Genomic DNA, 26,824 nt, shown 5'->3' on the forward strand with positions numbered 1-26,824 from the left:
AAGTGTGCGAGTGAAAGACAAGGAGGATCCAACTGCGTACGCAAGGTGCAAGGTGCAGCTGGGGAGGCGACCGATCGCAGCCTGTGATCGGTGGATCGACCCCAAGTACTGATCGGAGCTTAACACCATGTCACCAAGAACCGGCATTGACACTGGAATCTTTTTTTTTGTTGGTGAACCATTGTTATATAAGTTTTGGAAGTTGATCATTTGTAGGTGAAGTTTAGAACATGGCCTCTCAATTCTCACTAGGGACAAAAAAACAAAGAGTCAAAAAACAGAAACAAAATTTTCTGTGTAATGCTTGATTGTTGAACTTCACTGGCCGAAAATAAGGCCAGTCCTCCCCGGCAAAAAAGAAAAGAAAATGAGGTCAATCCTATTCCACGTGTTATTGTGCCGAATAGATGGCATAAACCGCATGGAGCGTTGTTAATGGGCAGTCCCATTCTCCGACCCAATTGGAGTTCTTCCATCTATTTCCGTGTGGTTTTCCCCGCTTTGTGCTAGTTTTCCTTTTTTTTGGTTGATTTATATTTCTATTCTTTTTCCGATTCCTGTTCGTTTAATTTTTTAATTTCATGATCATTTTGAAGTTGAATATTATTTTTAAAGTCATGATTGTTTGAAAATTAGAAATATTTTTAAGTTCATGGAAGTTCTTTTGAACATTTTTATTTTTTTTATTATTATTATTTTCTAAACTATTTTTATATTAGACATACTATTTTTTTGAAAAATAAAAACTAAACAAGACCGACTGAAAACAGTCGGACCCAGACATGCACAGATCTACTTACACCCGGCATGGCGTTTCCTCAACTACTACAAGGTCTCAAAAAACAAAGAGAGAATAGCCAGAATACTTACACCCGGCATGGCGTTTCCTCAGCACCCAACGAACCCTTTTTTTTCTAGACTTCAATCCCTGGCGACTGTTCGCCACGGGGGATGGCAACCACGAACCCCCTTTTCAAAATAGCCATGGCAGTTTGTTTAAAATGTGGGGAGTTTTGGGTTCACCGAAAACATATTATGGATCCGTATCTGCATTAAGCGGACGCCTCTAGTATGATATGAGAAGAGAGTGAGTTTCTCACATATATCCCACAACCAAGTGCCCAAAGATATTTTGGATGTCAACAACTGAACTATGGACCAAAATCCTATTAATAAATTGGAATGATCGGACCTGCATGCTACATTTTGCATGGACCAGGTGAAGGTAACTAGAAAGTGAGATCGAGTACGTGATCACGCATGCAAGGTACTACTCCGCCTCATAATGTAAGACGTTTTTACAACCTAATATAGTTTACGAAAACATCTTACATTATGGGACGGAGGGAGTAGTACATATGCTGCTGCTAACTTTTGTGGTGTGGCCGCATGGGTACCGGCCAGGTGCTGCAAGCTCGCCTGCAAGTATACTTTCCGTGACACGCACTTTAACTGATCACCGCAGCACAGAAAGAACAAAAGAGAAAGAAAGACATCAATGGACGCACGGTGCATGCAAGGTCGTCCGTCCGTCCATGGATGGATGGACGGACGGATGCATGCATCATGCATCAGGCTCATTCGCATGGTCTCATCCCGTTATTATCCTCACGTGTTGGTTTTAAGCTTCCAAGCATGAACTAGCTGCAAGTAGTAGGAGTAGTACTACTTCTAGCTAGGAGTTGTAGTACAACGACTTTTAACTACCACTTCTAAACTCGATTGCCCTCGTCGGTCGGTCAGTCAGTCAGTCAAGTGTACGTACAAAACTAAGTGGGTGCTTGGATGCGTTTTAGTCCCATGACTAAAAGTAATGAAACTAAAACTTGCTAGCCTCATTCATGCTTGGATCCAAATACTAAAAAGACTAAAATCAAGTTATTGAGCATTTATTATCCTCCAAAACCCTCCAATCCAGAACTCGCATGTGTTAAAGGAGAGAAATTAAATAAGGAGAGAAAGGGCTAATACATATTTTAGTAGGTTTTCATTTTAGTAGGTTTCCTATGACTAAAAAATTTAGCCTCAAGACTAGTCCTAGTCTTTCTTTAGTCAGTGGTGCTTGGAACTTTAGCCTCTAAAAAAATTATTTTTAATCAGACTAAAAATAGTCCCTTGAATCCAAACACACTCTAAGCTATCCATCGGTAGTACGTGTCTAATTAATTGTGTACGGATCATTATCGACTTGCGTGTGCCGACGCCCAACCGCGTACGTACGTACTTTGTATCTATATGTGTATGGTAGCCGCTAGGCGTACGTACGAGTTCGATCTCTCTCTTATCTCAGAGTACAGAGCTTTTCCTTTTCTTTTCTCCGCGGGGATATTGAGTACAAAGTTCATCCCCACATACTCCTACTTTCTAAATATAAGGGTTTTTTTTTTAGATTTCAATATAAACTACGTATAGATGTATACAGACTTATTTTAAAGTCTAGATTCATTCATTTTGCTTGATATGTAGTTTATGTTAAAATCTCTAAAAAGGCTTATATTTAGAAACGAAGGGAGTACAAGATTAGTGCTTACTATACACGAACGTACCACATGGCCTCGAAGAATATACACAGAGAAAAACCAGTGGCATGCATGCATGCATGGTGCCTGCGGCTGTAATTAAGGTGCAAGTGAAGTGCACGTATGAACTCCTCCAAAGTATACTTTTGTAGCTTGCGGTACTAGTGCTACAAGCGTACGTGCAACCTAGCTAGCTAGCTGCTTCTTCACTCCAGGTTAAGATGACCTGCTGCTAATCGCTTCATTATCCATCCTCGTGGCAATTAAGTATACTACTGTACTCCGTCGAGTAGTCAAATGTATCCACACATCGATCGTCGATCTCTTTCGAAGCAAATTAACAATCTTTTTTTTTGGCTGACAGATAGAGATCTGGTGCTACTTAATTAGAGCGCGTGGCATGCGTGTGTACAAGCAGATAGAGAGGGAGAAACATGGACGCACGCATGATCATACTGAAGTAGCACTAGTACACAATCCATCGTAAGCTCAAAATCCCATGCATGGATGGACTTCAACTTAACAGGGCACTCGAAGAATTTGCCCACTGTTTCAGAATACTTGGCACAAACGACCTTTGGCCAACTATTACTCCGTTAGTATATATCTGTACTTTGTACGACGTGAAGACAATATGGTATCGTTGGATTCATCACGCTAATTAGTTAATTATTATTTTCTACGTAATTTTTTATAAAACATTTAAGATAAGGCAGTAATCGCATATCCTCCCTTTCAAGAAAGAACTAGAGAAACAACACTGCATGTTGGCGGTGGTGGTGGAGTAGATGGCAAAGGCTAGTTTCCCGGCGATGGGGTGGGGCCTATAGGTACGGGTGACATCTTTTTTCTTTTCGAGAAACTTTCAATCTATTAATCTTTCATCATGGCAGTACAACGAATATCAGAAATAATAAAAATAACATCCAAATCCAAAGACCATCTAGCGACGATTAAAAGCATTAAAGTGAGCCGAAAATGTGTCGTTGCCATCACCCCTCCCTCGCTAGAGCCGGACAAAACAGAGAACCGTTGCTCGTCTTGTCTTCCTGAATAGAACACAAACCCTAATAACGAAACTCAAAAAAGCATTCAAAACCAGAGCTCTCCCGGCGGCAAAGGTCAGGATCCATCGCACCTCCATAGCCCTAAGGCCTCGAGCCGAAACGAGCCGGCAGCGGTGCCGACGAAAAGGTAGAGGAGCGCTAACCTTTTTTTAGGTGAGGAGATGGCTGCGCGCGAGACACATATATAAAGGATGGTCCCTTTTTTGTTAGGCTAGGTACGAGTGACATCATCATGGACGTCGTGGCGCCGGCCGGCCGGCCGGCCATCTCATCATCTCACCCCATGTGAGTGGCATCTCGCTCCACCTATGCATGCATGCAAAGCCGCCGCTCCGCCGGCGTCCGTCCAGCTCCAGCGCCTACTGCTTCCGAGGGGTTGGACATTTGGAGCGGTTCTCTACTCTCTAGCTTCATTTCTTAGCAGACACGAACACGAGGGAAGTGATTGATTGGGTTTGGGTGGGCACCTGCACCCCATATTCAGAGGGGAGAAAATGGAAGGGGCATGTGCAGACACGCTCAAGCCACCGAACCTAACTAAGGAGCGGCCGACACGTGGCAGTCCCACTCAACACCAGCTGTAGCAAATTATCTTTCTGCAATAAGAAAAAAATTACAAGTAATAACCTGTCTGAACCATAAAAAAGAACAAGAGAAACTGGTGTCAGCTGATTAGGCAGGTCGGTGATTGGAGCCTGGAGGCCATTGCATTGCATTTCAGAATGCAGATCATTCGTTCGAGAAATCCGTGTCTGTGTGTCTGTCGGCCAGCCAGCCAGCCCGACATCAGCCTACAGAAGATTAGGTTAGCGATGATGGCTGGCCGGCAGATGTTTGCCAATGAAGGCCGCTCCATATCAACGCCCAAGCCTCCAACTATGGAGTCTCTCGAGACGTACATGGATCGTACTCTATAAATTATGGCGACTCGGGGACGGATGGCAACTTTGTTGAGTGGCCTTTTCGGTCAAAATTGCCATATTGACAGTTATTATGTTGATGTGGCTGGTACGACGGCTTTATTAGATGTTCTTTTAGATGACGTTTTGCTAGTGGACGTGAATGCCTCTATATGACTATATACATACACATATATAATGAATTACAAGCAAACGATTCGAAAGAACCATGGATCTGCAAGGAGAAATATATACGTGCATGCAAATCTATGAGATCTCCATGATTCTAACCGAGCCTCTAATAGCAATATAGTAACAAAAACTCTGTTAGTCCGCCTGCGCTTTGGCTCTCAAGGGCTTGAGGATCTGGAAGGAGCAGAGCAGGCTGGCGTCGACGTTCATCAGCGCGCCGGCGTTGTTGAACTCCCCGCAGTAGTTGGGCGCGGAGAAGATGGTGACCAGCTGCCGGTCCGCGAAGAACTCGTACCCGTCCTCCACGACCTGCTCCTCCATCGCCATGCCACCAAGAACCGTCAATGGCAATGCACGGAGGACGGAGAGGAGAGGGAAGAGGTTTGTAACTAATTACCTGGTGGGCGCGGCAGATGAGGTCGAGGTCGTGCTTGTTGAGGAACTCGGCGACCTTGTCGGCGCCGAAGGTGAAGGAGACGCCGCGGTCGTTCTCGCCCCAGCCGGGGCTCTCGCGGTCGGGGTCGGACCAGAGGAGGTCGCAGAGGAGGCCCTGGTCGGGCACGTCGACGGGGCGCTGGATCTCGGCGATGCGGTCGAGGCTGTCGAGGTCCGGGGAGAGACCGCCGTGCATGCAGAGGATCTTCTCGTCGATGAGCGCCGCGACGGGGAGGCAGTTGAAGCAGTCGGTGAAGAGCTTCCAGAGGCGGACGCTGAAGCGGCGCTTGCACTCGTCGTAGAAGCCGTAGATGCGGTTGATGGAGGCGCACTCGTGGTTGCCCCGCAGCAGGAAGAAGTTGTCCGGGAACTTGATCTTGTACGCCAGCAGCAGGCAGATGGTCTCGATGCTCTGCTTGCCCCGGTCCACGTAGTCGCCCAGGAACAGGTAATTGGCCGTCGGCGGCAGCCCGCCGTAGTCGAACAGCCGGAGTAGGTCCGAGAACTGCCCGTGGATGTCGCCTGTAACATACACATGCACAAAACCCCGTCAACATCCTTTTATTTCCATACCATGCAGTAGAGATGTATGTATATTCATTAAGAAGGAAATTGGTTGGGTGAAGTAGTTTTCATTAACTACAAGAAGCCTCTTAGACTACCCACAATGGAAGTAACATATATAGTAACATCATACATTTCTAGATAAAATAGATGATGTGGCAAGCAATGAATGAAGAAAGAGAGGAAAGTAGTAACATAGCTAGTTACTACTAGTACTACATCCGGTCTTTTTTTAGTTCGCATATAAGATTTGACTGAAGTCAAGCCCCGTAAAGTTTGACCAACTTTATAAAAAAAAGTACCAACATTCACAATCTGAAATCAATATCAATAGATGTGTCATGACTTAAAGTTTCATATTGTATAATTTTAGCATGGCAGATGTCGATATTTTTTCATATAAATACGGTTAAACTTTGTGAAGTTTGACTTCAGAGAATTCTAATATGCAGAGTAAAAAGGACCGGAGGGAGTATGAATAACATCACATATATCAAGGCAAGATAAGCCTATAGCGTAATAAATGAAGTATTGCATGTTATCACACATCTGTTACTCCCCACTGTAGAGGTAGTAACATAGACTAGTAACATACACATGTTACTACTCTATGTTACTATCCATTATGGCTAGTCTGATGATTTCATCAATTTCAAGATGTCATGTCAGCCATCATCCAGAACAAACATCAGCCCGAGGGGAGCAGGAGACGCATGCGAGCATTGGGGACCAAGCCCGCCACAACCGGCTACCAAGGAAGGTTTAAAATTTCAACCAAATTCTGATATTTCGTGTAAAAAGGACCTCAGATCTCAGTAATCAATAGCGCTGTGGTAGATCACTACCAACCTAATTATGCGGGTCTAAAGTTGGAGTACCGAAAGGGTCATATTTTATTATCGCTATAATTTCACTATACTCCCCAATTTTGAAGCCCACTCATTCAATCGAGGTCGTCAAATTGGGACTGGATACACAATTTTGACCGGGTAACTCCCCTGGGCTTTCTGCCGGGATCTAGTGGGTCCCCTTAGTAAGTGCCTGCGTGGTGTGAGTCTGTTGGCTTGAAGGAAGCGCACCTACCACATGTGCCCAGCATGTAACTCCCTCGTGTACTTGGTACTCTCTCCGTCCGAAAATACTTATTATTTAAAACTATTTAGATATATTCATTTTTATTCATTTTGATGATAAATATTTTTGGACGGAGGAAATACTTGTTACAAGTTTCTTTCCAATTACACTCTTAAATAGACCCATCCAAACAGCACATTAAAAAACGCTCAGTTGGTTTCACCCGCACACCAAACGAACTACTAGCATGTAAATAATTTCGACGAGTTAAACAAAAACAACTATCAAGTAAGAATAAAACCCGTGCAACACTAGGAACATAAGTGGCGGGCGCAACAAAGCACGTATTGTTCTTCTAGTGTAAATTCATACTGAACAAAAGTATGCAAAAATTGTGAGCATGCCAAACTTCAAACTTGGGGCCAACAGATATCTGTACGAAACTCATCATCCTTGGAGTCCCTCCGTTCATTATTATAAGATGTTCAATATTTCAATATGGACTACGTATGTGAGTACATCTGATTCAAAAAAAAAAGGTTACAACATGTTATAATAGTGAACGGAGGGAGTACCAAGGGCGCTACACACTCCTTTATCTATCTATATGCGCTTACATTCAAACTGTCCAAAATTAAACAAAAATTTCATGAATTATTATTCCGAAATGATTTTTGAATTTAGCAAAATTTCGACCGTTTGGAGGGTCGACAATTTTTTTACCCAATCAGAATATTTTCCCTCGGCACGAGGTGAAGGCAATGGAAGGCCCCCCAGGTGACGACCTCATGAGTAAGAGACGACTAGACGAGCACAAATCGAAACGACCATGAAGATCCCACGGTGGTGAGAGCCCGGATAGATCAGCCTACGGCCATATGATCCAGGAGATTAAATTTCTCTTAAGTGATAGGGTTTTTGTTCCTGTAAAAATTTCTCGTGATCAGAATAGGGTTGTAGTTTGCTTAGCGAACTTTGGAGGGTGTGGAGATAGCACAGCGTGTTGGCTGGGGCAAGCTCCTCCGCGTGCCAGTGTTTTAGTCGCTCAGGATTGTAACTCTGTTATCTTGGAATAAAATCCCTGTAACTTCCCGCAAAAAAAAAAAAAGAGCCCGGGTCTGGGCGAGGAGGCAGCCCTGATCCGCTCCATGACGACCAACTCCTCCACCGCAAGGAGGCGAGGCCACAGGGACCGGCCGGCGGCGCGGCACACGGCTGCAGGCCATGCACGCACGCACACCGCGAGCACCCAAAGATCCAGAACCCCACGTACGACGTCAATCAAAACTAACCGAATCCACCGATCGACAAGGAAAGCGACAATGCATGCATGGCACGGCGGCACGAGAGCTTGCTCCCTTGCGTCCGACTCCGGCGACGACGGGACTCACCGCAGACGTTGATGGGGGCCTCGAGCTCGAGGAGGTTGGGCTGGGAGAGGAAGATCCCCTTGGCGGTGACGCAGAGGTGCCGGATCTCCGCCTCGCTCAGCTGCACCTTCTTGCCGGGCGCCTTGCCCTTCTTCCCGTCCAGGAGCCGCCGGATCAGCTCGTCCACCGCGTGCCCGTCCATCGACGATCTCTCCTTGCCGCGAGCCGTGGAGGAGGTCGGGCTGCGAGAGGAGGAGAGGTGGAGAGCGTCCGTGCGCCCGTGTCCATGGCTTTGGTTCGTTTTATGGCCCGGCGATGCTTGGCTCCCGAAGGCCCTGCCAAATAAGGGCCCTGGTACGAGTGGCAAATGGGGGTGAGCCTGTCACTAATCCTCGCGCCTAATGTTATATGCACCGTGACCGTATCCTCTCTCCTATAAATAAACTCGCCCGCCCAAAGATGATCTCACTGGCTGTGTTAACGTATATTGTTCGCCTCTTTTTATCAGTTTAGAATTTTGGATGAATTAACTGAAGCATTAATTGAAGCATGAGTGGGCTCGAGTATGAATTCAATAGGATATGTGTTTAGGTTCAACTCCCGCCTCCCCAGGAAAAGTCTAGGGTTCCCTGCCTCCCGCCAGTCCGTCTCGTCTCCGGTGGCCTTAGGGCCATGGCGGCGCAGTGGGTCTCGGGCCTTGCCGTTGGGAGGGCTTTGTTTTCAGTAGTTCCTTCGTGTTTTGTTAGGGTTTGTGTCCTGCTCAGGAAGACAAGACGAAAGCGGCTCCCTGAAGATGGAATAAAATTCTTCCCGTCTAGCATTCGTCCCGATGGTGTGTCTAGCATCGTCGATGGTCGTGCGGAGGTGTGTCTCCGGCGGATCCGTCCTTGGTGGATTTGCTCGGATCTGGTCGTAGTTTGTCTACATTCATGTGTCTTCAGGTTGGACCCTTCCGATCTACACTACACTTCATCGGCGACGGTTGCTGTTCTGCTCCGCTGGTCCTATAAGGGCTTAGCACGACGACTTCCCGACTATCTTCTACAACAAGTTTTGCCCAGCTCCAGCGAGAGAGGGGCGATGACGGCGGCGCGACTTTGGCTCGCTTCAATGTTTGTAGTCGTCGTTGGGTGGTCTACGAATACGGATGTAATTTTTATTATTTTCTGATATTTATTGTACTGCCATGATTAAAGATGAATAGATCAAAAGTTTTCTTGAAAAAAAAATAGGTTGTGTGTTTCAGTCACTTCTTTCTCATCCGTCTGATCAACATCCAACGATAGAGTGCCTTCTCCCTCCTCCCGCCTCCATGCCGTGCCGTTTGCAGAGCTGCCACCACCTCGGTCTTCCCTCTGAATGTGGCTTCCACTTCAACGCCAGAAACCCTCGCATCCCCGACCGGTCGAACATTCAATCTTCTTACATGCCGCAAGGAAGTACTTTCTCTGTAAACAAATATAAGACGACGTTTCAGGTCACTACTTTATAGAAGGAGTATATTTCTCATTCCATGACATGCACTACTTTAACTGACAGCAACGAACGAAAGAGTAGTCGCAACTCGCACGGTGCGTGCTCCATTGATATGGCACGTCACGTGTTTGTTGCTTCTTTCTTTCTTTCTTGGCACCCCATTATAATTCACCTATATGACTCCAAAGTCTGTCGGACGAAAATGAACTCATGTTCCATTGTAAAACCACACTCTTTTTGGGAGTGGAAAACCACACATATTCTCCATTTAGAAATGAGGTCTCTGTCACACACTATACTTACTATACGCAAAATTATCAAGAAAACAGTCATGCACCCAGCGTACGTGAACCTGCAAACCGAATGTTGACGCGTCTTTTTTTGATGATGGCTCCGTCTCATTTAGACTGCACAAGTCCTCAGAGATGATCGAGGTGAAGCCATGGCAGGTTCAGACATGCTTAGTTCATCACACGGTTGATGTGGCGACAGCGGAAGCGGTAGCCCTTCTGAATGGCCTGAGGTTTACTGAATCTCCGTGTTGCAAGCGAGCGATTGCGGAATCGGACTCACTTCAGCTCGGTGATTCTTGACAGAAATTTGGAGCCCCTGTGATTCCATATTGACTGACGGAGTTCTTTCTCATTGCTCAACGTTTCAATTCGGTGTCATTTGAACACTGCAGAGGGATGCCAATCATGTGGTGCATAACATTGCTAGGTTTATTTTAGATAGTTTTTTTTATTACGGAGTAAATTTACATCATTTAGATTGTCTTATCAAAAACAAATACAAGGAGATGATTGCAGATAATTCGTTGGAGAAAACCCAGTTCAGCCAGCCAAGAAAAAGATCATGAGGTAGCAGAGCACAGCCGTTTGTCTAATGCAAAAAACCGTGCCGCAATCGGCGACCCAATCAGAAAATCGGTTAAATTACAGAGCCTAAACCGTGCAACACCGCCGTCCTGATTCCTCCGTTCACGTGAAAACCGCTGTTTGGCAAGTGAAAGAAAGGAAAGCAGAGCAGATCAGGCATCTGATGGTCTCCACCGTGACCGCCCCGCCACTCTCTGCCTTTACACTCCATGTGTTTCGACACTCTTGCGTGCGGTACGGCGCGGCGCAGATCTCTGGAATAGAAGGAGCGGCGGCGACCTGGAGCTTCCACGTTTTTCTCTCCATGGAAAGGCTGCAAGCAATGCAAAGTAGTGTTCAGGGTTACTTTTCAAAGCAATCCATCTGGATTTGTCTCAACCATGGATGCATGCATGCATGTATGTATGTATGAATGAATGAAACTAACCATGTACACCCTCCGCCCGGAATTACTTGTCACATAAATAGATAAAATGGACGTATTTAGAACTAACACACGTCTAGATACACCCATTTCTCTGACAAGTATTTCCGGAGGGAGGGAGTATGTAACTATGTATGGCACACATGGGAGAAAGAAAGGATTCATGGGCGTCATATGAAGTTGGAGGGGGGAATAGTTTGTTTCAAGACCACATTATTCTGTGCAACACATCATCAAGTGGACAGACCGGGCGCCTTTTCTCGCTTTGCAAACACAAGGGCAATAAGTAATTCACGAAACACGAGTTTCGGCGCCAGGGTTTAACAGGCCGTGGCGGGATTTGGCTCATCTGTAGCCTGTAGGGTGGATCTAAGCAAAACTTATCCTACTAACGATCGGTTAAACATTACCAAACGGTGTCCTGATTTGCCTGCATCAGTAATGCACGTTTCTCTTAACTAGTGACCGATGATGACCCATCGCAATGGCACACAGGAGTAGAAATGCAGAGATGCAGTCGTATGTGTACCTGTATCTCTGGCTGTGCAGTATTCTTGTAGTAGCTACATCAACAGCTTGGCGGCATAAATAAATCCCAGGAGCAGAAGCAGAACACCTCTGACAGGAACCATGCTACGCCAACCACATACACTGGCAAGCAACCCGGAATCCGATGCCTTGAGTGCGGGACACATACTGAAGAACGAGAAACAGATAAAGTTATACGTGTCTCCTGAAAAGAGAGCGGTATCGAGTAATGAAGAGAGTGCAAAACTACTGTTACTATAAGGTTACCTGCTGGCTGCTGCATGCACGTCCTGAAAGTGAGTAGAGTTACGCCTGAACCACTCATCAAAACCTTAGATCCCCAAGAGCATCACGGCACGTTGGCTTCTTTCTCGGCGACGTGCCCGGCTGACACGATCTGCAAAGCTGTGCCTCCGACGAGCCATGCTGTGAGCTCTGGTTGCTGCTCGAGGTGTTTGAGGGGGGATGTGCTTCCGTCCCTTGTCTCGGCACCGTATACGAATGGAAGCCGCAGGGTAAGAAAGCTCTCGGGTGGAAGGAGAACTCGGCATCCAAGGCTGAACGATCCTTGTTGATCACGGTCAGATACATTTGATGGCAGACATGACCTCTGATGCCCAAAAGGAAAAACAAGGAATCCATTAGTAATAAATATGATAATGCACGAGGTATATTACTACAATTTACTAATTTATTTGCTTAACATTAAAGTATTGAGAAGATAACATAGGTATTGTTGATTGTGCCCAAAAGGAGAAACAAGGAATCCATTTAGTAATAAATATGATAATGCGCTACAATTTACTGCTCCCTCTGTACACTAATCTAAGACGTCTTTGCAGTTCAAAATACGTCTTTGCAGTTCAAATTGAACTGCAAAAACGTCTTATATTGGTGTACAGAGATAGTAATTTATTTGCTTAACATTGAAGTGTTGAGAAGATAACATAGGTACTGTTGATTGTACTCACCTCAAACTGTACAACTGGGCAGCTAGCCAACAGGACAGGGAAATCAGGTGTCACCTGCACCAGAAAGCAACATCAGTGGAATGACATAAAGATCAGTATATAGATACTGCAATGTTCAGCAGGGAGTGCTTAAAGATCAGTATTAGAAATAAAAATTTTACATCTATCAATACATATGTTCCCAATGTAAATCATATAAATGCTGATAAAAGAACTGTAGCTTGAAAAATAAACTTACGATAAAAATCCGTTGAAGTTGTGACACAGCACCAGCAGCCTTTACATCTTGATGCCCCTTCCCGTCTGAGCTCTTGCAATGAGGGCAGTGCATATATATCGGCAGATTTCTGTTCAACAGTGAATATGCTTCTCCACCATCATCGGCTGTAACGTATTGAAGAGAATGCTCTCCCTTTCTGACATTACGTGGATCTGAAGGAATGTGAGCAGGCCGCAACGTCTCCCCATCAACGCCAGGCTGAAGCAATTGCTGCCTGCTATTTCTCCCTGATGATTCCAGTGGCCTATTGGCTTTCCGCCCATTGTTTCCATTTACTGTAGTTGCTGCCGACTTAGATGCATTTGGGGGCAACTTTTGTGAACTATGCTTACTTTCTGATTCATTGTTTTGATAGGATCTTTCATAATCAATTTCCTTAAGATACTTCTCTGACAGTAAGAAACGGTGACCGTACGAGCACTCATGCTCAAATCCCACATATACTACAAACTGTTGTACGGTTTGAGCAGCTTCTTTAGTCTCATTTCCAACAGTAACTGGCACTATGTTGCTCCCGATCTGTAGAAAGGGCTTCCCATCAGCAGTTTCACTGCTCATATTTTTGGTCATCTTCTCAGATTCATTTTCAGCTACAGGTCCTTGACTGAGAGCTGCATTGATTCGGCCATTAGTCTGTTCTGCTACGCTCACTTGCCGTTCATCTTTTCGGCTAGCAGGTTTTGGTGGTCTCTTCAGCTGGAGAGCAGGAAACTCAGAATCTTTAGTTGTGCTGCCAGCAACAACTTCAGCGAAAGGCTTTTTCATAGTAAAATTTGGATGACCTTTACCAAAACTGATAGCTGAGCTGTTCGTTGATTGCACTTCAGGTTGTTTTCTGGGATTTTCAAGCTTCGCAGATCTAATTTCTGGTGCGACTTGGTTTGTAATGGACTTTACTTCTCTAGAAACAGCAGGTGGAATCTGGGGGTTCACATTAGATGTCATGGAGGAAGATTTAGTGGCAGCATGGGTGCCATTTTTTCCTTGTCCTTTGCCAAGAGATATTGTCCACTTCAAAAGATACTTGTCCTTTGAGCAAAATCCAGCTTGGAGCAACCCTTTCGTTGGCTTGTAATATCTTGCTCCTCCAAGGCGCACCAAACGCCAAGAGGATGCCGGAAATGAACTAGCATCAACCCCCCTCGGTAGCACAAGGGTGGGTAGTAGATCTTCACAATTGGAGAAGCAGTTAAATGATACATTGGCTGTCTCAAAGTCAAAAGGATCATCTCTAAGGCGACGTGACCGTCCACAGGCACATGCATGGAGGAAGACGTAACCACTAGAATGCTGTTCGACAGCATCTGATGAAGATAATTTACCATGACGCTGGTGCTTGCATGGCCTGCCAGTAAGGCTGACAGCATCGCATTGCTGCCTTCCAGCTTCCCAGATTGTCTTGCATTCATCTTCTAGCTTCTTGGAGAATACCTTGACAGCCGGTCCTTTGACTGTTGAGTGAAAGGATCTCAATGCTTTCTGTAGCTGCACTTCATGCACGCTAGTTGGGTAAAAGTCAGGCAAATCTTTCAAGTACACCTCCTTAGCAACTGGAAGCACCTTTTGGCACCATGATGAGGAAAATTTCATGTTAAGCCCCTTGTTGCTTTCCAAGCAAGATAAAGCAGTTTCAATAGCACTAGAGTGTTCATTCTTCAAACCAGAACTTGTATGAGTAGATGATCCCCTCATACTTTCGGAATTATCGATCCCATCTTTTGCACTAATCAGTCCAGATAGAATAGATGTACTAATGGAGAACCATTTATCAAAACTAGGGAGATCAGGAACACTAACTGGCTTCCCAGATGATGCGGATGCAGCTGCTGCAGCTGCTGCCGCAGCCACCATACCGACACCAGCAACAGAGCCAGCAGACGCATTGCCTGAATACCCGCCTTTCCCTCTCAGTCCATCGGACTGCCGAAATATAAAATCCTTGATCAACTGAACATCTTCGTGGTTTGCAGATTGGCAGTTATTTTCTAATGAAGCGACATCCAACGATGACTTGGAGCTGAAAGAATCTTCAAACAGTCCTGCGATGATATCCAGTGGCTCCCGTTTCTTATTAATTGAGCGGTCCAACAGGGCAACAACTCTGGATGCATCAAGTGAGAACAAAGGAATATGGCTCACGTTACCAGCACCCCTTGGACCATTATGCCCTGACGACTCCAGACCGGTAAGTGTCCGGCACCTCTTCAGCAACAACCGGATCTGACCTTCCAGAGACAAATGCAGCTTCTTTGTGAAACTACCCTCAGTTTTGCTGGCAGGTCGGGCGAGCATTACCACTGAGCCAGAACCTTTTGAAGTGCCAGAAGCCTGATTTGATGAAGATGTCTCCCCCGTATCATCCAAACTTGTTGCAGCACTTGGACCATCAATGATATCATCCTCAAAGACAAAGAGGACAACAGGGATGCATTGGCCTGGCAACACAGAAGCATGCGAACCGGTTCCTGACATCAACGAGATGGCTGAGGGCTGGCGGCCCGAATGGCCTCCACGGCGTGCCGGAGGGGAGATTGATGAAGCCCTGCGGGTAGGCCGAGTCGGGGTGCCAGAAGGGGTAGCTTTGGATGGTGTCCCCGGTGTGCCAGAAGGGGCAGCTTTGGATGGTGTCCCCGGTGTGCCAGAAGGGGCAGCTTTGGATGGTGTTCCCGGTGCTACTAGTGATCTCACAAATGGTGCAAAAGCATGCTTCGAAGATTGCAGCAGCCTAAAACTCTTCAAGATCTGCGTGTCGAACCGGAAGCCTTCTTGGAGAAATATTATTACATGGCATACCTAGAATTTTTCCCAAAAAATATAAAAGCACACATCAGAATCAACCTTCAAATAAGTGAATCTTAAACTTCAATTAGCCACCTCTGTTTCCAAAGCTATTTATCATTACATTGGTGAATGAAACAAACAGAATAATAATAAGGGAAAAATCTTACTCCCTCTGTAAACTAATATAAGAGCGTTTAGACCACCAAAGTAGTGATCTAAACGCTCTTATATTAGTTTACGGAAGGAGTAGATGCTATTGTAAAACTGTTGGAAGCGTAGCTCTAAGATGCCAGCTCTACATGGACAAAGTAAACCAAAGCAGCCCGCTAGATATTATTATCAAAGTTCTGCCATCTCTGGATCGCAGGAATTCGCACGTGCTTAGCATACATTTGCGAACGTAAACCAAAGCAGCCCGCTAGATGTTGCAGTGTGACACCAGGGAAATATCACTAACCCTTCCACCTTAGCACCAAATTTCCAAAACAAGGTAAAATTTGCAAGTCAACACTCACTTCATGTTCAAGTTACATTTTGCAAATGAGGATGAGAAAACAGTGCTATTTGCAACTAATCACTGGAACTTGTAACAGTCAGCATTAGAATTGTAACACCCAGTCTAAAAGGCTATGCACTCAACCAATGGTCAAATGTCAAAGCAAGCATAAGAAATATTATGTACAGTCTGAACTTCGAATACAGCATATCAAAATTTTGCCCCCAGATTCTTCTCAAGTTTCGCTCTTTCGCATCAGTAGCTAGCAAGCACGATAGGTTCATCGCAACACTGCGAGAGAGTCTTATATGACCAAGACGGCATAGCAGTCAGGCAAGCACAAAATCTGAGGGCTTCAGAGTTAAGAGTGGCAGCATCTGGCGAGCTTAATCCATCCATGGCTGAATCACAGTGAGGGGCAGCACTCACCGAGAACATGAAGAGTATCTCCGGGAGGTCGCCGGTGCTCCCGCCGCCCGCATCCCGCGGCGGGGGCGGGGGCGGGGAGGCGAGGTGGAGGAAGACCATCCTCTTGTCCCCGTCGCGGTGGTACCTGACGCCCCCGGCGAGGGTCCTGGCCGAGCCGCCGGGGGAGAAGACGGGGGCGTCGAGGATCCGGTCCGCGAGGCGCGCGGCGGCGCTCCCGGGGCCGCCCACGAAGCCGACGACGACCACGCCGCCGTCGTGCGGCGGCGAGGCAGCGGTCGCGGCCGGGGAGGGGGCGGAGGCGGGGGGAGGCGCGCGGGAGAGGACCCGCACGGCGGAGGAGGGGGGCGCCGGAGAAGGCGACGGCGACGGCGGCGGCCGCGGCTCCATCGCCGGCGGGCGGCGGTCGCGGCGCGCGAGGAAGGAAGCCAAGTAGTTCCCGGGGAGTCGTTTGCTTTGGTGTTTGGTCGCTCTTTGGGTTTGCGACTTGACATAAATAAAAACTTCTACTTATTACGCTGAAATAACTAAGTCTATAATATGTGAACAAATAAATAGCAACTAAATCTACTGTATGTGTTAAGCCAAAATGTAGGCATGAATGTGTCTTGCAAGTTGTTCTTTCTCCGGATTTGATGTTCTAGGGTTATGGCGACTCCAATGCAGATCACTAAAACGAACGCACCAAACATTTTTACGTAACAAAAGACAAAAAGTAATTAGTCTATTCTACTCTTCTCCGATCGGGGGCACGTCCATATTTCAAGTCCTACTCTTCGCTGGACGTGGGCTCGTCTGTGTCCACGCCCTACTCTCCACCGGAGTCCGCCGCCTGGCTGTGGATGTCACGGTGAAAGTGAAGTCGACAATCGACGTTGATGCGTGACTTGACATAAAAACATTTATTACTTCAGCCAAGACAATAGATCTATGTGAGTTAAATACTAAGTGAACGCCAATTAGTTTGGATTGGATGGGAGTACTATGCTAAGCCCAAACTGAGGCATGAATATATCTTTGCAAGTTATATTTTCTTTGGATTTGATGTTCTAGGATAGCCTGATAGTGTTGCAGTGGGATCAGAGACGAGATGGATGTTCATGAAGCACAAAGCCACAAAGCAAAATTGGACAATGCGTCGATCGACTATACTTGGTGTAAGCTCAATGTTGGACGTAGTACTCCGTGAGGTAGCGCCGGCGTGGCATCCACCATGTCTAGGAGGTGTAGAGTAAGAGAATGAAAGAGAGAGGTGAAGTGAAATTTCTCCTAACAATTCCTTTTGGTAGGATTGTACTCCCTCCGTCCGAAAACACTTGTCAGAGAAATGGATAAAGATGGATGTATCAAGAACTAAAATACGTCTAGATACATCCATTTCTTCTACAAATATTTTTGGACAGAGGGAGTATTTTTCTTGGCTTCGAGATGACATTACTATAAGCAACACGGATTTTTTTAGAGCACTAAAATGAGTCTAGATACATCCGTATCTAGACAAATTCAAGACAAGTAATTCAGAACAGAGGGAGTAGCATTTAGTTTCTATATTATTTAAGAAGAAAAATCATTTCCGTTCCTTCAGTCTTTGGGCTATAGCTCCCAAGCCCGTCATCATTTCCACCTCTCTTCTATCTATAGTGCAATGGTGGCCCAGTTTGCGTTGCACATGGGCCTTGTCCCGGATAGGATGTTGCATCCCAATCATATGCCCGGTTTAAAGGACACTTCATCTTCTCTATTAGTCATAACCCATCGTAGATCACCAGAGGGAGTTTCATATCACCAGGTGCTGTGGCGAATTCGCTAGCGGCAATGGGGAAGGCCCCACCAAAATTTCTGAAGCCAATCAGGCATGCTCAGGGAATTATAAAGCTAAATGTTGAGTTTCCATTTGGATAATGCGGCAGGAGCTACTATAGCTATGTTGCGAGACTGCAATGAATTTTTGTGGGGGCATCCTGTTCATATAAAGCGTATGCTCAGGATGCCGCTTCGATGGAGGCATGTGCCCTTCTTGACGGATTGCGTCTTATAGATGAGATGGGGATTCACTCGGTGGTTGTTGGATGTGATTCGCTGGAAATTGTGCATGCCATGTTGGATCCCTCGGAATACCAAGCTTTCGCGAGCTGTGATTACTGATGATTGTCAAAGTTGATGACTTCTTTCAGTAAGGCCGACATGCATTGTGCCCGGAAAAGTAATGGCACGGCGCATTGGTTGGCCCTAGCTAGTTACTGGTGGAACTTCTGGAGGAGTGGTGTGATCATCCTCATGATTTCTTAATCTCTTCTCTTGTAACGGACATGACTATTATTTAATAAATGTCACCGAGGTTCAAAAAATAAATCATATCACCATATGAGAGTACGAATTCAAACAAGGAGCCAGATCATTGGTGGCTTAATTTGACTTGACGATTAAGCCATGTTTGGCAATGTGATGATTTATAATTTGCTTCTCCAGCTTCTTCTATCTATTTTGCCACGCGGGCTCGATTATGCAGTTGCATTATGCTATACTTATTTGATAGTTTGATGTAAAAAGGCCACGAAAATGACTTAAATAAAGATAATTGGTAGCAGGTTGACGAAAAATGATTATCATAAACATATGAGTTATCTTAAACAATCAATAAATGGCGGCGGCGCGGTGGCATGTGTTGCCTTGTACTCCTTCCGATCCACTATATGACTGACATATGATTCTATCTATAATTTTCTCTAAGTCAAACTTAAGCAAGTTTGACTTAGGACAAACCTAGAACTATAAATATTTTGGAGCAAAGAGAGTATCTATGCAACTGGCTCCAATATAGACTCCAATGAGACACCTTCGCTGCATAGACATCATGCATGACGATTGGAAAAACCCTACACAAATTGAAGTCTTAGTGAACTTCCATGGGACAAGGCCCGGGGAAGAATTATGATAGAATGTGTGATGCCTATGACGCATGCGGCAAGTCATAGGTATCACGCATGCATGGGGCATAGAAAAACCCCAATAATATGATATTATGATAGAATGGAGAGCTGAAACACAGGGGCGAAGCTTCATTGGGGCTGAACCTGGGCATGGCCTGTCTAGGATTTTCATGATTTTTTATACCTTTACACTCGGCCCAGTTCCCCCAAGAAAAAAAATACACTCGGCCCACCGCATCGCACTACGAATCAAGTCAAGCCTCCAAGGTCTTGCAGGAGCGCACACAACAGGAGCGTTTCTCCAATCCTCTGAACTGGTGGTGGTGGATTGCAAGTCTGCTTTGCTTTGGGTGATGCTCCAGCAGATGCAACGTTAATGATTTTTAGATCTCGTCTTAAGTGGCGAGTGGCTATTCCAGTCTTCAAAGCCTTGTATGGCGAGGGTGTTTGCAGGTGTCGCTTTTCTTTGTTGTTGGTTCAGTGCAATTTTCAATCTCCGGCGAGTGACGTACAATCAAAGGAAAAAGACTAGTATGCTTTTTAATGTAATTTTTTTTAGAGTGAATTCCACTTTTTACCCCATATTTGTACATTTGTGACACTAATTACCCTGTCGAGTGAAAATTCGTCTAGAATACCCCTTTGAAAGCTTTGGACCCTCGTTTTCTGATGCATGTCCATTATGTAAGGTGTGAGGTGACGCCTCGGATCCAAAAACATGTGGACGGCCACAAGGAACGGAACAGATAGACAAGAGAAGCTTGGACAAGATCGTCAATGATGCCCTCCGATCCTTACATATATTTTTTACGAATCAATGACGCAACATGCCGATCCTTACATATATTTTTTACGAATCAATGACGCAACATGCCGATCCTATCGACCATAAACAAAGAAAATATAAAACTGGGTTAAAACCGTGTTAAAAGTCTCCAAAATCCGATATTTCGATAAAAGTTCCGCTAAATGGGGTAATATGTGTCACAAATGTACAACTACAAGATAAAAAGTGGAATTCACTCTTTTTTTTACTGGTCATTCTACGTTCAGTTGTCTATTCCTTTCACTGACCTTTGTTTTCCTCGATGATAATCAGATCTAAGATGCCCTTTAGGTGTTTTTATTAAGAATAAAAAAAAGAAACGGCCAAAATTACGGCGCCGCCGTCGGCATCTCAAGCAGGCACAAACGAGCCGTCCAAGTCACCTATGCCTACGTGCGTGCTCCAGCTAGCTTCGTACTTCCAGCCGAAGTCAGAACCGCTAGCTTCTTTGGCCGCCCGGCGTCGTGCTTCTGTGGCCGAGCGCGTGGTGTCGTCGGCATGCCGCGAGCTAGGACCTGCTCGTTGCGGCCGAGCTCCGGAGCCGCCATCGCAACTGGCTCTGGCGCCACCGTGGGCCGTCGACGGAGGGTGGAGCTGGGTTCCGACTCCCAGGTCCCATTTTTTTCAACTTTTTTAGCAGGACATCCTCTGTATGTGTTCTGAACCTGCAAACAAGTCTGTACGTTCTGAACCTGCAAGCAGCTCTGTTTGCTCTGTTTTTCAGGTACATGCTCTGTTTTCAGCACGCCAAAAATTTCAGCATGTTCCATGAATTTCAAAATTTACTTCAGGAGTAGACAAATTCAGAACATTACCACCCTCAAAAAGAAAAAAGAAACACTCAGAACATGTGGGGGCGACCATTTTGCTCTTTTCGCATTTGGCTGTACAGTGTTGTCCTTACGGCCCAATGTACAGTGAAGACTCAATCGATATACTTCATGTTTAAACCTTCCTTAATTTACCCGCAACAAAAGATCATGCCTTAATGATGCCATACATTATTTCCTCGGGCATTTGATTTTCCAACGACCAAAGATCAAACGCTGCATCTAAAAATTGGTGTGTACCGACGGGCGCAGCCGTACAATAGCTCATTCTCAGTTGTTTCACTTCTGCATCTTCTTAATAACTTGTTACAGTATGTTCTTCAAATTCCGCTAAATGAATGCATCTCTAGTGAGCAGTGGCAATTCTTGTGCAAATAGCAAGAGGAAATGTATATATGTTGCACATTCTTAGGCTAAACCCTGTTATTAATAACAGAGCTCATGTATTCTAGGATGCGGCACATGATATTCAAGCCACTTGCCTGAGTTTACCACTGCACTGCACATGACACAGCCATGGTTCCACAGGTGGACAGCAGGATACCATCAGATGGATTAACGGCTATGAAAGATAATGTGGTTGTTGTGTGTCTACATGAACAAATAGAATAAATAAACAGTGATGCTCTGAATTACATTGCAAGTTAAAAGAGACAAGGATAGGAAAAGAAGAACTACGGATGGAAGCACATTATTTGAGCAGCGCACAAGCGCAATGGGGATGAATCCCGACTTATGCCGATCGATGAGAACGCAAAGGCGTGCCGTGGTCGAAACCCGTACAAAGACCTGTGCAGCACCTGAAAGGGAACAGAAGAATTCACTTTAGACAACAAATTCTATACATCATCGTATCTACTAGAACTGATCGACATGGATATATCTTGCCTCGCTAGCTTCAAGTCTATACATACCAAGAAATTCATACTGTAGATGTCAGCAAGCGTGTGGAAAAAATGGAGTATATAGTTATTATGTGTTACCTACCTATGAGGATTGTGGTGGAGGGCGAATATGGAAGACACAGCGCCACTGAACATCACCACTTATAGGTAGCAACCCGATTGGGCAGCCCCTAGAGTTCCCGAGATTGCAGTGGGCCATGAGCAGCCAAACGAAGGTGAGGAACTCCCCTCCTCTGGCCAGCTGCGCCGCATGCATCTCCGGCCGTGACTTGCTGGCGGCATGGAGGAGGAACCCTACCCATGCATCTCGGATTTCCAACAGATGTGCTTCTGTACACACCTTCGGGGGCACCGGAAAACGGCAATCGATCAAGAACCCAACCGCCTTAGGCATGATGTTACTGATGTCAGCATTAGTCCCCACGCTAAACAATCTGTGAAGGATGTATGCTAGGTCACTTTGGTTGGAACTGTTTTGGACCGACAGCATTTCATGGTGCGTGGCACAAAGGTAAACCATGTAGTTGGATATCGTCCGGCACACGCGGTCCAAACCACCATCCGGAGTAGCGGTGGGAGCATACCTGCTCAGCATTACCTCCGTGTATATATGGAGGACGAGAACCGGGAAATGAAAATCCGCCTCGGGAACCCGCAGTGACCTTTGAAGCAGTGGAGCAAGATTTGGCCATTGTGGGAGCATGCTCGATTCATCTGTAGACTGATACTGCTTGATCCTCTCCACAATGCATCTCATGACCTTCTCGTCGACCTCCACGAACTTGGTGTCCAACAGCTTACTGACCCAGAGCTTCTGCTTTCGCCCGCAAACTGCATTCACCAATCTTCTGACCACCGCCATCACTTTACTTGACTGCTGGTCGCACTGTCCCAGGTAGTTCAACAGGCTGTACTGACCCATGGATTTTGACCACAGCACCCTCTTCCTCTGCCAGCTAATGCTGATGGAGGAAAGGAAGCTGCAGTGCCGCGTCTTTAGCCATGCCCAAATCCATGGTGACACCATGGCGGTAAATACCGCAAAAACCTCCAGAGAGAAACCGCCGATAAACAGTACATAGGTGATTGCAGTGTCAACGGTATTGTATCTCTCCTTGTTTCTTACAGAGAAGAGCACAAAAGCAGCTAAGAAGGAAATATCTGAGAGACACCGAAGTATGATGCCACCCCATGTTCGAAGCACCTGCGCCTTGGTATAGATGTCGTCGAACATCAGCCCGAGTTCAATCTCCATGGTCTCAAATAACTTGCCTGCATAGTCTGGAAGTAGTAGATCTGAATTCATGCTGAGATCTGTTCCCAAAGGACTGTAACTAGAAAAAATCCAACGGACCTCTTTTATGGAAAACAAAGCCTTGGAAACAAGGCCAGAATAGGAAGAAGTAGTAGAACCCACATGGATCTTGTCTAAATCTGTCAGATATTGTGGGATAGGGAACTCTGCGATGTTTATGAGGCTGCCACAACACAAAGCCCATGTCCTCTCCCCATACTTGATCATTCCCGAAACAAACAGGAGGATGGTTGGAAGAAGAAGAAGCTCCTGTATATTCAGACCATTGGTCGATTTCCAAAAGATGTACAGGGTGAGGGAGACTTGGACAACAAGGTTCAACAAGTGCCTCAGCCAGAGGCTGATGTCCTCAATGGCGAAAGCAGTGACGGTATCTTGTCCGCCGAGATGTATGAGGAGGAAGGGTGCCCAAAGAAAAGCCAGGTGATGATGATTTTCCGTGGTGGCATCCAGGTGCACGCGAGAGATGAGGCCTAGGACATAAACAGCTACCATGTCTGCTCCCACATAAGCTAGCCAGATTGAAAATCTGAGGGCGCTGTTAGTGATACGCCGCCGGAGGCCACCAACAAAGAAAAGAAAAAGCTGCATTGTGAAGCTAAGAAGCACCAATAGCCGGATCTCCCACTCATTGAACAGGTGCCCCGAGCTTTTCATTGCCAAGTGGTTTTCCTGTGTCATTGATTCCCCTACCTAGTATTGTAATAAAATACATATATCAGTGTGGCTTTTGTGTAGGAGTATGTGCTAGTAGTAGTAGTAGTAATAATAAGTTAACCTTTGCAAATAAACAATAACCTGCCATGATATGTGTTACAGTTTCCTCTTTTGCTACTTTTAAAGTGTACACATGCATGCAGCCCACATTAAAAAATATAGAGACATATCAATTCACATGAGCCTAAGACTTGCTTAATTTACATGCATGTGGCTAAAATTCTGCAGCAACATTTTTATCTAATCAGATTAATTATAATACTAGGGTATATAATATATTATTGTATCATCGTATCTATTCACATAAGTGGGGTGTAATTAATGAAAAAGTCTCAAATTTTGTTCATCTGCGGGAATTAGTACTACATGCTACTGTTCGTACTCTATTCCCAAAACTAGAAGAACAAAGCGAGAAGAATGATCGATGCAAGAGTACAGCTATATTGCACATAAGTAGATATACTAGTCCAAGATATTTTAGTTACAAACTAGGAACACAGTCATTGAACATAGATAGAGAACTGATCAAAAATATTTTTGCATACCTCGGAATGAATTGGCTCTTTGAGACGGCGATATGCCGCAAGATTTGTCTATCTCATTGTGGTATACCTTAAGCTCTGATATAGAGAGCTAGCTATAGCCCATCATCTCACTCTCTCTCTCTCTATATATATATATATGTTCCTTTCTTGTACACAATGCCAAAGGAGCAGAGGAGTAAAGAAGCATTCCACGTGCCTGTATTATACGTTTCTTGTGCAAAATGTAAGAGCAAAGGGGAAAGGCATGGGTTAGCATATCTCCTTTCGTCAGCTACCCACAAGCTTAAGGGGAGATGCCAAAGCAAGCAAAGAGAAATATACTCCTTAATTACCCCTCCGACATTCTTAACCTCTGCTCTTTTACATCAGTAAGTAGCTACAAGCAACCATGCGAAATTAAATTATAGCAAGAGAATGTTATTACTTATACATGAAGAACACAGCATATACTACACATAGCTAATAGCTTCCTCACATCAGACAGGCACAAAACCGAGGCCTTCAGAGTACCGAGTTTGATGGCAGCAGGAGTCAAAACTCACCCAGAACGTGAAGAGCAGCTCCCGGAGGTCGCCGCCGCTGGTACCGGACTAGCTAGTACCAGACTAAAGAAAGAAGCAGGATAGCTGGCCGAAGAACACTAGTACGAGCACTAGTAAACACACACACACTCACGTACTAGTGAGGAGACAGAGTGGTACTACTAGGGGAAGCTGGATGAATTGCTTGATTTTGCTTGTTTACAAGTGAAGGAGCCGGGTTCTTTTTTTAGGCCCGGGATGTGCACAACACACACACGCACTAGAAATTAAGTGGCTATTACTAAGAAACTACCACGTACTTACCACACGAAGACTTGCAGTCAAGTCTCTTCCAGTCAACTCTCTTGCACTGGCTAAAGGAAACTCACTAGGAAATTGCTAGGTAACTACCTAGTCCTTGTACGCCAAGGAAGCTGTTGGTGCTGCATGCATGCAACCGAAGACCCTGGTTGACTCGACAGAGGCGGCGGCCGAGGAAGCGAAGGGTTCGTGGGGAGGCAGAGGAGGGGGCGCTTGGAGCGGCGACACCAGCTCCATCGCTGGCGACGCGCAGCCTCGACAGAACAAACAAGCCAAGTAGTTCGGGGGAGTCGTTTGCTACGGTGTTTTTTTAAAAGAAAATTTCCGATCTGTTCATCAACTGTCAAATTACATTTAACACGTAGACTACCTAGCGACGACTACAAGCACCGGAGTGAGCCAAAAATGCGCCGCCGTCATTGTCCCTCGGAGTCGGGCAAACATTGTTGCATTAGAGGAAGTCGTCGTGCTTACGGTGTGGCTCTTTGATTTTGCGACATACTGGAGTACATAATAACCCACGCCAGAATAACTAAATCCATGTAATGTAAAAAAGATAATGACAACTTAAATCTAAGTGCTAAGCAAAAATCCAACGAGTCATGTGAAAAAACGCACATAGACCATACTACTTTCTTTTCTAGATTTGATGTTCTATATGTTTGCAACGAGATGGTCGTAAGGAAGCACAAAGCAAATCCAAAGCTGCGCACACAAATTATATTCCCTTCATCCGAAATTACTTGTTGCGGAAATGCGGTACATGGATTAAGCATAATGTGGGGTGTGCTTTATGCGGCAGCATGGCATTGCAACGTGCACAACAAACGGAGCCAAGCAGGTGTGTTACCGACTCACCATGTCGGTTTGTCGGTGAAATATCTTCAAATTGTGAGGCTGAAAGATTTGTCGGCTTTTTTGATTGCTCCTCCTGGCTATTGTCGTTGGTCTAATTTTATCATGGAGGGGTGTTAATATAATGATACACGTCACCGTGTGTCTGTGTCCTCATCGGAAAAGGAAAGCAGAAAACTACCACATTTGTGGTTAGGTTTGCGGAAAAGTACTTGGTCTCTTTCTTTTGCAAAAAAAAACCTTTTGTATAATTAATTTGCAGAAAATACTGATAGGTCGATTTGCCCCGTTTGATCACTTTTCTGATAGGTGTGCCCCGTTCGTCAGGAGCTGACTTTTTTTTTGAACAGAGTACAGACGCGAACGCTCTATCATCTTGAGATTTACGAAATCACTGTAGGTGCCTCGTCGTCAACGGGAACATCACCTTCCACTGAAAGCGCATCGCCAGAAATTCCGAAATAAATCCAAAAATAATGCGAGCACCAGGACTTGAACCCTGGTGCGTTGAGGATACCACTGTCTCTCTAACCATCCAACAACGGATTGGTTCGCTAACTTGGAAGAAGAAAAAACACCACGTGCACATGTTGACCATTTCTTCTTCCTTCTCCTCTCTCCCCCTCTCTCACACATTGTATCATCAAACACGTTGTGTGCACTGGGAGGACCTTTTTTC

General features: G+C 45.5%; 3 protein-coding genes across 3 annotated transcripts; all 3 read right to left on the bottom strand.

The window, feature by feature from the left end:
* Positions 1 to 4,639: 4,639 nt before the first annotated feature.
* Positions 4,640 to 8,492, bottom strand: LOC123129080 (serine/threonine-protein phosphatase PP1). The gene is made up of 3 exons (XM_044549232.1): positions 8,142 to 8,492; positions 5,075 to 5,634; positions 4,640 to 4,986 (listed from the first exon to the last, which is right to left on the bottom strand). The coding sequence occupies exons 1-3, from the start codon at positions 8,320 to 8,322 to the stop codon at positions 4,813 to 4,815; spliced, it is 915 nt and encodes a 304-aa protein (XP_044405167.1). The 5' UTR covers positions 8,323 to 8,492; the 3' UTR covers positions 4,640 to 4,812.
* Positions 8,493 to 10,347: 1,855 nt separating this feature from the next.
* LOC123129082 (uncharacterized) lies at positions 10,348 to 16,835 on the bottom strand. The gene is made up of 6 exons (XM_044549233.1): positions 16,384 to 16,835; positions 12,636 to 15,470; positions 12,398 to 12,451; positions 11,694 to 12,036; positions 11,428 to 11,594; positions 10,348 to 10,787 (listed from the first exon to the last, which is right to left on the bottom strand). The coding sequence occupies exons 1-4, from the start codon at positions 16,768 to 16,770 to the stop codon at positions 11,776 to 11,778; spliced, it is 3,537 nt and encodes a 1,178-aa protein (XP_044405168.1). The 5' UTR covers positions 16,771 to 16,835; the 3' UTR covers positions 10,348 to 10,787; positions 11,428 to 11,594; positions 11,694 to 11,775.
* Positions 16,836 to 21,575: 4,740 nt separating this feature from the next.
* On the bottom strand, positions 21,576 to 25,237 carry LOC123129083 (uncharacterized). Its single transcript, XM_044549234.1, has 3 exons — positions 24,449 to 25,237; positions 21,954 to 23,879; positions 21,576 to 21,766 (listed from the first exon to the last, which is right to left on the bottom strand). Exon 2 carries the CDS (start codon positions 23,865 to 23,867, stop codon positions 21,954 to 21,956), a length of 1,914 nt encoding a protein of 637 aa, XP_044405169.1. The 5' UTR covers positions 23,868 to 23,879; positions 24,449 to 25,237; the 3' UTR covers positions 21,576 to 21,766.
* Between the last annotated feature and the right edge of the window lie 1,587 nt (positions 25,238 to 26,824).

This window comes from Triticum aestivum, chromosome 6A (assembly GCF_018294505.1).
Source record: "Triticum aestivum cultivar Chinese Spring chromosome 6A, IWGSC CS RefSeq v2.1, whole genome shotgun sequence".
Classification (NCBI taxonomy): domain Eukaryota; kingdom Viridiplantae; phylum Streptophyta; class Magnoliopsida; order Poales; family Poaceae; genus Triticum; species Triticum aestivum.